The sequence below is a fragment of the Prosopis cineraria genome, unplaced genomic scaffold (assembly GCF_029017545.1).
Source record: "Prosopis cineraria cultivar Desert tree isolate PC_DT_omini unplaced genomic scaffold, ASM2901754v1 PC3, whole genome shotgun sequence".
Lineage (NCBI taxonomy): Eukaryota > Viridiplantae > Streptophyta > Magnoliopsida > Fabales > Fabaceae > Prosopis > Prosopis cineraria.
The window spans coordinates 33384682-33397299 of NW_026555334.1; the positions used below are offsets into that span (position 1 = coordinate 33384682).

Below are 12618 nucleotides of genomic sequence, written 5' to 3' on the forward strand. Positions count from 1 at the left end.
TTTGCTTTGCGGAATTATTTTTGCGTTTTGAGAATGAGAATGAGATTTGTACCAATTAAAAAAAGAAGAATGTGAATGAAATTTGAAAAATAAAATAAAATAAAATAATTGTATTTAGTATATTTAAGAGAAAAAATAGGCATTTAGCTTAGCTCCAAATTTGAGTTTGGGAGGATGAAAATAATACAAAAATAAAAATAAATGTTCAAAGTACTCTTATTGTCTTATGAAAGAGTTTTTTCTTATCAAAAAAATTTAAATGAGTTATCTCTCAAAAGCTCATTAAAATCAGAGTTCTGAGGATAGAAATGTGAAAAAATAATATAATACAATAGCTTATAAATATATATATATATATATATATAATACAACAATTTTATTTGATATATTATCAAAAAGAATAAATATTTCATTTTGTTGGTTAAGATGACAATGGTGTAAAAATAGAAAATGAAAATAAACGATTCATCATAAAAATCTTATTATAAAACATATTAAATTATTGATTTATTTTGTTTAGCATATTTAAAGTTCATTAGAATTATTTTTTACTATTTTTAAAAATATTAACTTTTGTATCATGAATTTTCACATAAAAAAAATTAATTTTTGTATCGTGAATTTTCACATAAAAAATAGAAGACATCTAAGGATTTAGCGATGCTTATTTAAGGGTAATAATGTAAGGACATGTTCAGTTTATGGAATAATTTTATAAAAATAGAAATAGGAAGTAGAAAGATATTTGATAGAATGAGATAATTATATCTAATGTGTCTTCAAATAGAATCAACACTTGTGCTTCGTTAGACAACAATACCTCTAATATTAAAATGACATAATTCTAATAAAAAATAATTTAGTGTATTTAAAATAACTTTCGCATGTTTAAGCACTACTAACAAACGATACAAAGAGAGATTGAGCAATTACTGAAATCTATTAGAATTTAGAAACAAAAATAGCGATTAGGGGCAATTTGAATCAACTAATGCGTGATTCGATGAACCACGACACAAACTGTGAGACTGGACAGCGAGTTGATCAGAGACAGGTGGAACAACAGCAACACACGAAACACAGTAAGGTCAATGGCCTCAATCGAGCCTGTAACATTGGATGAATCCATTACAAAGCTGGTATAGTCACAAATGTTCTGTATACAATCACTGAACACACATATATACTGAAGCTATGTCAAAATTCCTCCAAGCCCCACATAAAATGGCTTGCACTTGAGAAAATTAACTAGCATACAAATCCTACTCAAGAAGAAAATAAGGATTGAAGCTCTCCCAGATAGAGTCAACAGCAGACTCGACGATGAAGGAGTTAGCAACATCACCAGTTACTTTTTCATATGATTTTAGCACTAACGTATATAAGTTAGCAATTGAAGGGTTTCTAAGAAACGGTTTGATGGTTCTACCTAGCTCTACGACATCGGAGAAGAATCGGACAGCCTCGTTGTCACTAGACACATGGAACAAGCAGTTTGAGAGGGCATAAAAACCAAGCAAATTTGCATACAAGGGCAGAAATGCATCTTTATGGTTACCTACGCCTCCTATCCAATCAATCCCATCCTGTTTCCCAACATGGTCTTCAGCAAAGGACACCAACTGGTGGAAAAACCTCATTCTCCATCCATGAAAATAATTCCTCAACTCATCTTTGTCCCCCAGATGAACAGCCCAAGACTTTGAACTAGGTAGCCTTTCCAACTGGGAGCAACAAATTTGGCAAATCAACAGCTTCTCTTCATAATGATTGTCAATTTCCTTGTCAAAAACCCGCCGCACAAGATCTCCCTGGGATGCTACATAGCTTGCAGCATGCAATACCCATTGAGCAAGATAATTTACGTACTCGATCCATTGACCAAAAACAGAAGAGAGATGATCAAAACAGAATCTTATTACTCTATCTACCTGGGCGGGAACCAATTCAGGAGGACTGCTCTTGGATCTCTCTGAAGTAAAACACTTTTGAACATCCAATGAAAAATGAAGTCTAATTGAATCATCTTCATCCTCCAGAAGCTTGATGCAAGTGAACCACACATCAAGTATTTGATGAGCATACAAAGTCACAGCTTCCTTTTTTTCAAAAGATGAAGTGTACAAGGAACTGTGTTGATTGGACACAAGGAAACCAATGTGCCCGGCCTGTTGTAGCAAACCAGAAGCTATCAAGGATTCTGCTGCTGCCTTTCGCATGCTTGCTGGCTCAGATGAGGAACTATGCTGTTTAATCAAGCTACTGAAGAAAACAATGCAGTCTTGTAGCGGACTGAAATTTTCCTCTTGGATAATCTCGCTGCATTCAGCAAACTTGCCTCTTTCTTCATCAGACAGAATAGAGGTTGTGAGCAAAATTGCAGCTTGCTTAATACATACACCCAAACAACAAACCACAGTTTCTCGAATCTTTGCATGCCTTGTTTGCTGATACAAGGAAACTAATTCATTCCAAAATTGAAACACCGAGTCAAAGTCCATCTCACCAACATAATTTGTTCCAGTGCATTTGCCATGGCCGTGCTTTTCAAACTGCATCAAATTCCAAACAAGCATGATCCTCAAAATGTAATATTTACATCTATGGTTCTTTTCTGCTGCCAAAATCTTCATTAATGTGGCAAGAAGGTTAGTTTTTGCCCAGGTCTGGATAATCCTGATGTCATTACTGGACAGATCATTGACCTGACCATCAGATTTAGCTGCTTTCAGAAACTTCAATAGCCACTTTAATGTTGCAAGTCGAACTTCATATACTGAGTCTAACAAGCAGTGAATCAACCTGTCCAAAATTCCATCAAAGGCATTATCTATTTCATGTGTTGGAGACAAGTTTGGATTGGAAAAATGATGTCTCAGCAGCGGCACATAGATGACCTCTTCCTCATCTTTAGATGCTTGAAACAAACAACCAAAATAAGACAGAACAGCTTGTTCACGAAGATCAGCAATGGTTGGGTCATAATATGACAAGCCATAAGAAGATTCTGAATCCACACATGCCGCAGATAATTCTAAAAGCAAGTCCCGAACAGGGTAGAAATGCTGGCCACTTTTGCATGCTCTTGCAATATTAAGCATTTGATCCAGAACCCTTAAGAATGCAGCATTCAGGATAGGGCAAGGGCAATGAGTTGGCCTTCCAATCCATGACCGAAGTATAAGAGTTTGAATCAATTCACCAATGATATGATCTTTCTTTGAGTTATCAGCAAGACTTCTACAATTAGTATCCAACAGAGAACTCAACTGCAATAGAATCCCATGAATTAAGTTGAACATACTACCAGAGCCTTGAATTGAGCATGTCAAGTTGGAAGAAGGAGCTGAGATGACTAGGCTTTCCACGCAGGGCAATCCAGAAGCAATTTCCAGAAGAACAGAAGATAATTTCTCATTTGATACCAGACTGACTAATGCTCTGGATGCAAGAACTCGAACTCGCAGATTACTTTGGATAGAGCACTTTCTAATAAATGGCATTAAAAGAAAAGGGTCCAGCTCATCTCCGGTCTCACCAGTGACTGATGAAGGCTTGAGCCTAGACAAAAGAATCAGAATAGGGCACAAGCTCGGATGTAAATTATTTCCCAGGTTGAATTCTAAACTTGTTGAAGATGCGGGCTGAAGCAACTCAGTTGCAACTTGAAGTTCACTGAACAGAAATGAATGCAGCGGTGGATACCTAGGAGAACCCCCAAATGTTAATAAATCAACTATTTGATGTGAACTTCAAATAATTGTATGGCAGGTGCTTAAGGTAATTACACAAACTTTAAACAAGATGTCCTAAAAATCTAGTGGCCAGGATCTCATGAAGAATCTCCAGAACTGGATTACAATTCCGATCTGCAGAGATCAGTTCTCAATACAATAGAGGCAGATAGACTGTAAAGAAATAAAAGGCAAACTTATTCATCCATGTCCTGATGATGCCCTCTTGGGCATAATACCCATAAAGGTATTTGACTTCTCCCTGCAATATTAAGATGGACAAAATGATGCCAGGTGAACCTTTCCCTCACAGATCTGATCACGGATAACTGATAAACAGCCAATACATAGATTACAGCACAGAACCTGGTAATTGTTGCTGATACCTTCATGCAAGATGGTATAATTTTAATTTCTCAATTCTCAATTATCACAGTGCTGGCTAGTCTCCACTAGTTATATAGTAACGAATCTCTAGGAGTATCAAGATGTCGTCAATTATGTTAAAATAAGTCAATACAATTCAAAAAGAAATAAAATAAATCAACATCAAACTAGAAATAGCAGAAACATAGGATCTCCATAAACTCCAATAGATTCTTTAATTTTCAATATCTTCCTAACAAAAGCAAAGAACAGAAAAAGAAGGAAACAAAATAAAAAACAACAACAACAACAAGTCTTATCCCACTAGATGGGAAAACAAAATAAGGAACAACGTCATAATTAGTTCAATTGTGACCCTAAAACCTCAATCCACTACTATCTTCAGGATTCACATCGATCAGTTGATCAAATTAAATCTAGAATGCACTTTACCCAACATTTAAGAGAGTTTGAAGATAGTCTTAATTTTATCTATTTTTCAAATTCTTTTCTAGATGTCAGGGGTTACAATCACAAGAAAAATCTTGCGTACCAAGAATGTACTGGTACCCTTCCTATTAGGAACTGATATCTACTAGTAGTAATCATTACTTGATACTCCCCTAACATAACATGAAAAATACACGAGGAAAAAAACTCAATCATCAAATGGTTTTCCAAATTCTTGTTCAATTGGTTGTTGTGTAAATGAACCAACAACTTTACGTCTCTCAAACAAGTCATTACGGTATCATGTCTTAATTTTGTCATGTTATTCCAAGATGACAAAAAGTTTCCCTCAAAATGAAAAAAAACCAAAGAAAAAGAATCAATGTACCTTGCAGTTACCAAATACTGAATAGACAAGCTTAACCAATATTCGTTAAAATGTTCCTCAAAGGTTTTCCATTCATAAACAACAACAACAACAAGCCTTTATCCCACTAGGTGGGGTCGGCTACATGGATTGCAAGACGCCATTGTGCTCTATCATTTATTAAGCTTTTAGAAATATTATTAATTAAGAGATCACGTTCAACAACTTCCAAGAGTGTTCTCTTAGGCCTTCCTCTACCTCTCTTAATCGGACTCAAAGTTATATGTTCCACTCTTCTCACTGGTGCCTCCCTTGGTCTTCTTTGTACATGCCCAAACCATCTCAACCGATTTTCTACCATTTTTTCCTCAATAGGTGCCACCCTCACTTTTTCGCGTATGTGCTCATTTCGAATTTTATCTTTACGTGTATGTCCGCACATCCATCGTAACATTCTCATCTCTGCTACTCCAACTTTATGCTCTTGCTGTCCCGTTAGAGCCCAGCATTCACTACTATATAACATTGCCGGTCTGATAGCAGTACGATAAAACTTTCCTTTAAGTTTATTAGGCACCTTACGGTCACAAATAACTCCTTTAGCTTTTCTCCAATTAAACCACCCAACTTGAATTCTATGTGAAATATCTCCACTGATTTCGCCATCATTTTGAATAATGGCTCCCAAATATCTAAACTTTTCCACTTGAGGTATAATTTGATCTCCCAATTTCACTTCCAAATTATTTTCGAATAGTCCTTTACCAAATTTACAATATAAATATTCCGTCTTACTTCTACTCAGACGAAAACCTTTCGACTCCAATGTCCTCCTCCATAACTCAAGTTTGCAATTAACCTCTTCTCTTGTCTCTGCTATAAGAACTATATCATCCGCGAAGAGCATACATTTCGGGATTTCCTCTTGAATATGTTCCGTCAAAACATTTAAAATCAAGTTAAACAAATAAGGACTCAGAGATGATCCCTGATGTAGTCCAATCTTTATAGGAAAATCCTTTGTTTGACCACTAGGCGTTCTTATACTAGTTTTTACCCCCTCATACATATCTTGTATGGCTTTAATATAAGCAATCCGTACTCCCTTTTTTTCCAACGCTTTCCAAAGCACTTCTCTTGGTATACGGTCATAAGCTTTTTCCAAATCAATAAAAACCATGTGTAGATCTTTATCTTTACAACGATACTTTTCCATTAATCCCCTTAGTAGATAAATCGCCTCTGTAGTTGATCTACCTGGCATAAAACCAAATTGATTCTCAGAAATACTTGTCTCTAATCTCAACCTGTGCTCAATTCATAAAAAGCCTAAGAAATTTATTGGAGACAAATGCTTGCAGTTCTAATGGTGATTTGTGGTCTCTGCAATTATAGTAGGACAAGATTGTGTGTTTGGCATCCCTTTAGTTTGTTATGGTTATTTCAAAGGGGCGTCTCAGTTGGATATGCAGAGGCATTGGGGGGCTTTGTTGTTTCGTTCATGTTTTCATTTCTGTAGAAGTCAACAATAAAGTTGCTTTTTCATGCATTAGCACTAACAAGTGAGGACTTCCTTTGTACCAATTTAAAAGACACTTTTAGACAAAATCACACATACCAATAAAACTCATTAAATACACTTTACAGCCTTAGTTTTCCAAAACAAAAATATAAGCATCCAAAAATGGCCTTCATTTAAAACACCATTTGTGAAAGAATATTAACGAGAGAATATAATGGAAATTGTAACATTAATTTTGTCAAAGTGTCTTACATTTTGGAATATTAAATTTCCCCAAAAAAAATAGATTATAAACTAGGACAAAGGCAGCATTTTTTTTTTTGTCCAGTAAGTAGATAAACATCAGGGTTGTACAAACATTATTCAAGGGTGTGTCACTATCAACAACAACGTTTCTTGAACGGCACACCAATCATCTCACTTGTGAAACTATTAAAAAATGTTCAGATAAAATGCACCGAACAAAATAGGTGAACACAAGACAATACAACCAATAGTCAAAATCATACCTATGAAAAAACTCGAGCCCAGTTATTGCGCGCCGTGCTGATTCTCGCTTATGAACATTAAGAAATCCAATCATCCGTCGAACCAATGCAGTATATGCCAGACAAGCACTATTTCTAATCTCCCAATAAGGGGAAGAGAAAGAGCGAATAGAGATGATTAAAGCCTCAGCAGAAAAACCAGATGTATCAGTGGCCAGGTTAGTGTCATTGAATGCAGCTCTAAGAACATTAAATGCATGCACTGTAGGAATGACACCCTCATCTCTGATCTTTGATGATCTCTGATTCACATTTCTTTCAGCTTCCTGTGAAGACACATTTCCTTGGCCACAACCTTTTGACACAAACTTGCATGTGTCATCATTGTTGCTCTCCCTTTCAATGTTTTTAAGCATAGACCCACTAGCTACATCTATAAGCCACCGTAATGCTTGTGGAAGGAGCTTCTTTGGTGTGCCTTCTGGCTCAGAGAGAAACAGAGCTATAAATGCCGCAGGTATTCCTGCACTTCTTCTCAACAAATCATCCACTGTTTGTCCTTTGGCCACAGTTCTATGCATAAGTTGTTCCATCCAGCATTCTGTTAACCTACAAAGTCTGGAAAGGAAGACATATTTACCAGAGGCCCAAGATACTTCTTGTGATAATTAATATCGTGCACAGTCAAAATGATACGATACAAATAACCTTTCTCACTTGAGTCAAACACATATCTTATTTTATTATGCACAGAAATAGCACACGCACAACCCCAGAGTTCATTATTTGAACGCATCCAAGTGCTGAAACCCGCACTACATACACTAGTCCACTATGCAATGGTGTACACCATGGTGTAAGTAAAGAAAATACAAAGCAGTAAAAACCCAGCTGCACATAGATTCATGATTGAGGCACCAAAAAACGCTTACTAGAGGCATAAATTATTTGACAAACTAGACAAAAAAGAGAAAGAAGGTTTTATCATTTGATAGGTCAGATTTAATTCACGCTAGGCTGAAAATAATTTTGGGATTCTTACATATCATTTCTTTTATTAGTGCTCGAATGAAGATAGTTTTCAATTTCATATTCTTTTGACATATGGTAATAACATAAAATAGAATCATTAGGCATGATAAAACAATCATGTTATACATTAATCATAAACACAAAAGATCGATAGTTTATCAAATAGGAAAAAAAATGAACTTTTTATTAAGATACAGATCTTATTCAGCTTTTAGTAGAAACAAAATAAGAGCAGCTATATTTTTACCTTGGGTCATTTGAGCAAAGTAAGCGATTGCAAAGAGCTGTAAATCCTGCCCTTGTCTTATCAATTGCACCGTTGTGCTTCATTTTCAATAGCACTTCCAAAAAGTGGTTCCCAATTGTTTCAAGTTGTTTCAGATCGAGCACAGCATCAGAGGCAAAACCAGCAGTGTCAACAGATGAACCCACCAACTCAGATAAATCAGAATGCAATGGTACCTTTCTTATTATAGTCCCCAAAAGAAGGCTCACCTAAAAAACGAACATTAAAAAAATGATGGTTGAACAAAAAATAAAAAAAATAAAGGCTGGGCTATCACATGATGGGTGACTATTAGTTGATCCTTTGATGAGAAAAGCATCAAGCAATAATTTGTAAAAGCAACCCCATCTCGTCATTTATTGAGTAAAAAAAATATTATCACCATCAATGAAATAATCAACAATTGATGCTACTTTGGAACCATGACTTATTATTTTCTTCAGTAACTTTTAGAAGAAATAATATCTGGGCATCATAAATCAACAAAATTAGCAATTATAGACACGATGTTCAAGTGATGTACCTCTTTCATAGCAAGCCAGCAACCAACCATGACAATCTGATCTGATGATCTAACATCCTTAGAAAGCTTTGAATCATTGCTTTCATGTTCTGATGAAGGCATCTGTTCATGCTCCTGATTTGGTATTTCCATTAAAAGATTATCATCATCAATCATCTCATCCGTATCTTCAGGCAGATACCAAGCATCTGCAGAAACCACCCATAATGCCAACGAAGTTATCCGCATGACAAGCTCCAAAAGCCTTTCCAACAAATGTCTCATCTCTGGGATGCTAGTTAATATGACATCAGCATTCCAGTCCAATTCCTCAAAAGTATATCGCAAAGCAAGTAATATACCATGAACAAAGCTGTTTTGGCATGCTGTAGGAAGATCTCTTTCTCCATCTCTCACAGCAACACTCAACCAATCAATCATTGACTTCATATACAGTACCACAGGATTGTTGAACCCAGACTGATTAGTGTCGTTAGCCAATTCAGGCTTTGGGGTGAAACGAACAGCATTAGATGAGGCTTCAATCAAACAGCCTAGCTCCAACACATACTTCCGAAAGATTAACCGCAAAGTTAGAGCTCCAGCATCACTCTCCCTTACACGTGGACTACAAGTTAATTTCTTAGCCCAAGCAATTACTTTCATCAGCATGCCATCACTTGAAATTCCAGGTAGTGGGGTGGAAAAATGGAGCAATATGCGAAAAGAACTCTCTCTCAACCGGTCCCAACTATCAATGATAGAACCAACTAAAAGTAGAGTTGAATTGGGTGAAGTGATTCCTTCATCATATGGATAGAGATTATTTCCTGATGAAGAATAATCAAATTCCTCTATCGACGATGGCATGATAGACCAAACATTTATCATTATCAATATGAGCTCCATGGCCATTATTTTTCTCTTATACGGGGCAGAAGGATAGCATGAGAAGAATAAGAAGCCACTGAACCACTTCATAAAGTGAAAAAGATCATCAGCCCTTTTAAGCACCATTTCCTTATTCCCATTAGAGGGACAGACTTCATAATTTTTATAACACTTGAGAGGATGCCAACTTCCTTGTTTGAATTGCCTTTCCAAGGCAGTTTGAACCCTAGAGAAAACTTACGAAACAAGCTGCTCCATTTCATCTGGAAAGCTGTGGAGCAGCACCTCATATTCAAAGGCACGGCTTCCCTCATTAAAGTCAGCTCTAAATGGGAAGGTAGACTAGAAGTTTTGGGGTTTAAGAAAAGAGACTCAGCAGCATCTACACGAAGTGACTCATCCACGTGGGTCAGTGCCTTCACTAGCCACTGAACAAGGATTTCAACCTTTATTCCTTTAATGCAAACAAGAGCATAACTTTCTGTTCCCTGGCCCTCTTGTTTGTCAGCAACAGGATTTTCACACCCACCAATGTCCCCTTCAATCATAGCAAGTGATCGAGATACCTTGAGCAATGAAACTAGAACTGCAATTTTCTGTTCCAGATTCAGATCTATGGTTGCACAAGCAAGTTCAGGATACAGAACCCTACTTTCATCATCATTAGGCCCAACTGAGATGAAAGAAAGCATCGGAAATATACTATCAACATCCAACTCCAGTAAAACCGGTAAAGCATAAGTATTCAAATTAGAGCGGAGCTTTGAGAATCCAGAAGCTAGCCCGTACAGTACAGGGGGAAGGCAATGTCCTCTATAAACAGAATACCCACTCTCAATGCCATCAGAGCCCCAACACTCATCACGCAAGCATTCAAGTAAACACTTGAGAAACGATGTGGCAGCACAACAGACATCATCATCAACATATGCCTGTATTGTTTCATATAGCAGGTTTGGGCGCATATTTAGCAATGTCTTGGCTCCCAATCTCTTAGTTAGCAATGCTAAAGGAACATATCTTCCCTTACATCGAGACCCCAGGTAAAGAAGATCTGAACCAATCTTCTGCAAAAATGTCCTCATTTTCTCACCACCATCTGACCAACAGAGTGATGATTGAATATCCAAGAAAAGATCAAAAATGAGATGAACTTGTTTCACTGTTTGACTCAAAGGATCTTCCAAATTATTCCAAATAATTCTAAGTATTCGCATCCCCATTTTCTCAGGAATAGGGTCGTAGTTTCCTGAAGGGTTTGTCAGATTAGATAAAATTGATGTTTTTATCTGTTGTAAACAGATTTGCATCACAGTTAAGGCATGAAAATTGAAATGGCTGTCAATAGGGTTCTCACAGTAGTTACATAGTTCAGGTAAAATTCCGTCGTATAATATAGTCCTAATTGGGCGTCCAGCATCTTTATGAGCCCCATGACCATTCAAAGCATCGGTTGTCACATTGTGATGAGTATTAAGCAAGTCCCTTGACACTGCTGTGAGGATCCCTCGGATCAAACAGAGTCTACTTAGCACAGAAAGATTACATATTTCTGAATAGACATCTCCTTTAAATGGAATTTTTGCAATGGCATTTTTAAACTCACTATTGCCGTTATCATCTGAATTAGATGTACTTATGTTAAATATACCTCGAATTACAACCAAGCCAAGCTCTTGAGAACTGATACAAACTTGCAGAGCCGCACACAGGGCCACCCCCGCAGCCACGAAGCAATCTCTTGAAAACGCGAGAGACTTCAATATCCTCAAAATGACATCGACAATTCCCTCCATAACATTCGACTCTTGTTGAATCAAACCGTTCTCATAGATATTCAATTCCTTGAACTTTGATGGGAAACGTTGGAGCAAGTAATACATGCAAGACAGAGCCTCTTGGCATTGTTCCATGACAATTGGCGACGGGCGAGCCCATTCACTTGTCTCAGAAATCACACTGTTCAAACTAAAAATTATATCCCAAGCTACTAATATTGCACAATCCTCCACAACTTCAACCAGGTACCCCAACTTAGGCATACCCAAAACGGACAAGGCCGCCCGGGACACGCAGAAACGTTTCCCCTTTCCCTGCCCACCGCTGAGCTCATCGCAGAGCTTCCGAAAGCACTCACCAAGCTGAGAATGAAAGGTCCGACTCTTTGCCAAAACAGAGATCAGAGTTCTATGCAATGGCACAGAATTTTCGAAAAATAAAAGTTGCAAGTACAACCGAGCAGCGTCATAGACTGCCGCTTCGTCTCCACGAAGTAACAAATCCCCGAAAGCCGAAGCTACTTCTTTGACGTGATTGACTTGAGCAAAAGTGGAATTCAGAAAGATTAATTCTTGCAACTTGGCGCGAAAGTTTGAACAAGAATCATGGGACAGCAACTTATTCAAGGACTTGACATATGAATGAGGAAAAACTACGGCGCTGTAGGTGTAGCGATGGCGGTGCTGTAGAGCCCGCCACTTCGCTGACATGCTTGAGTAAATGACCGAAGGAGAGCAAATTGATTAGACAGAAAAACCAGAAGCTCCACTAAGCAAGAGAGTTCTGCAGAAATGAAAGTAAGATTGCCTGAAATGGTGGTTGAGGGGAAAAGAGAACTACAGAAGCGGAAGTTAGATATGGCTGGACCTGGGAGAGTGGGATGGGAACCCAGGTCAGGAGGACAAAACCGAGGCCTCCTCCTCGATAGAGCGAGGGAGGCGAGAACGGAAACCAGGGAGACATGAAAAATGAAATGTCGGCTTTTAAGTTTAGCCAATGGTGGCGTTTGAGAGACACTTTAGGGCAGAAAGTGGCCCAACCAGATCTGGCCCTTTGCTCGGCTTCAAAGATCAGCCCGCGACTGCATGATTTTTTCGCTTCGGTTTGCCCAGTGAATATCTCTCCGGTGCGGGATTTTGATGACTATGGGCTTGTTTAAATCTTTTTAAGAAGCCTTTTTTCTTTTTAATGATAAATTTTG

General features: G+C 37.6%; 1 protein-coding gene across 1 annotated transcript; it reads right to left on the reverse strand.

Moving 5' to 3' along the window:
• Positions 1-1083: 1083 nt before the first annotated feature.
• Positions 1084-12366, reverse strand: LOC129307374 (uncharacterized). The gene is given in 5 exon segments (XM_054948312.1): positions 1084-3705; positions 6949-7545; positions 8207-8454; positions 8769-9874; positions 9877-12366. Coding segments are annotated over 5 exon segments (6645 nt in total). The 5' UTR covers positions 12128-12366; the 3' UTR covers positions 1084-1262.
• Between the last annotated feature and the right edge of the window lie 252 nt (positions 12367-12618).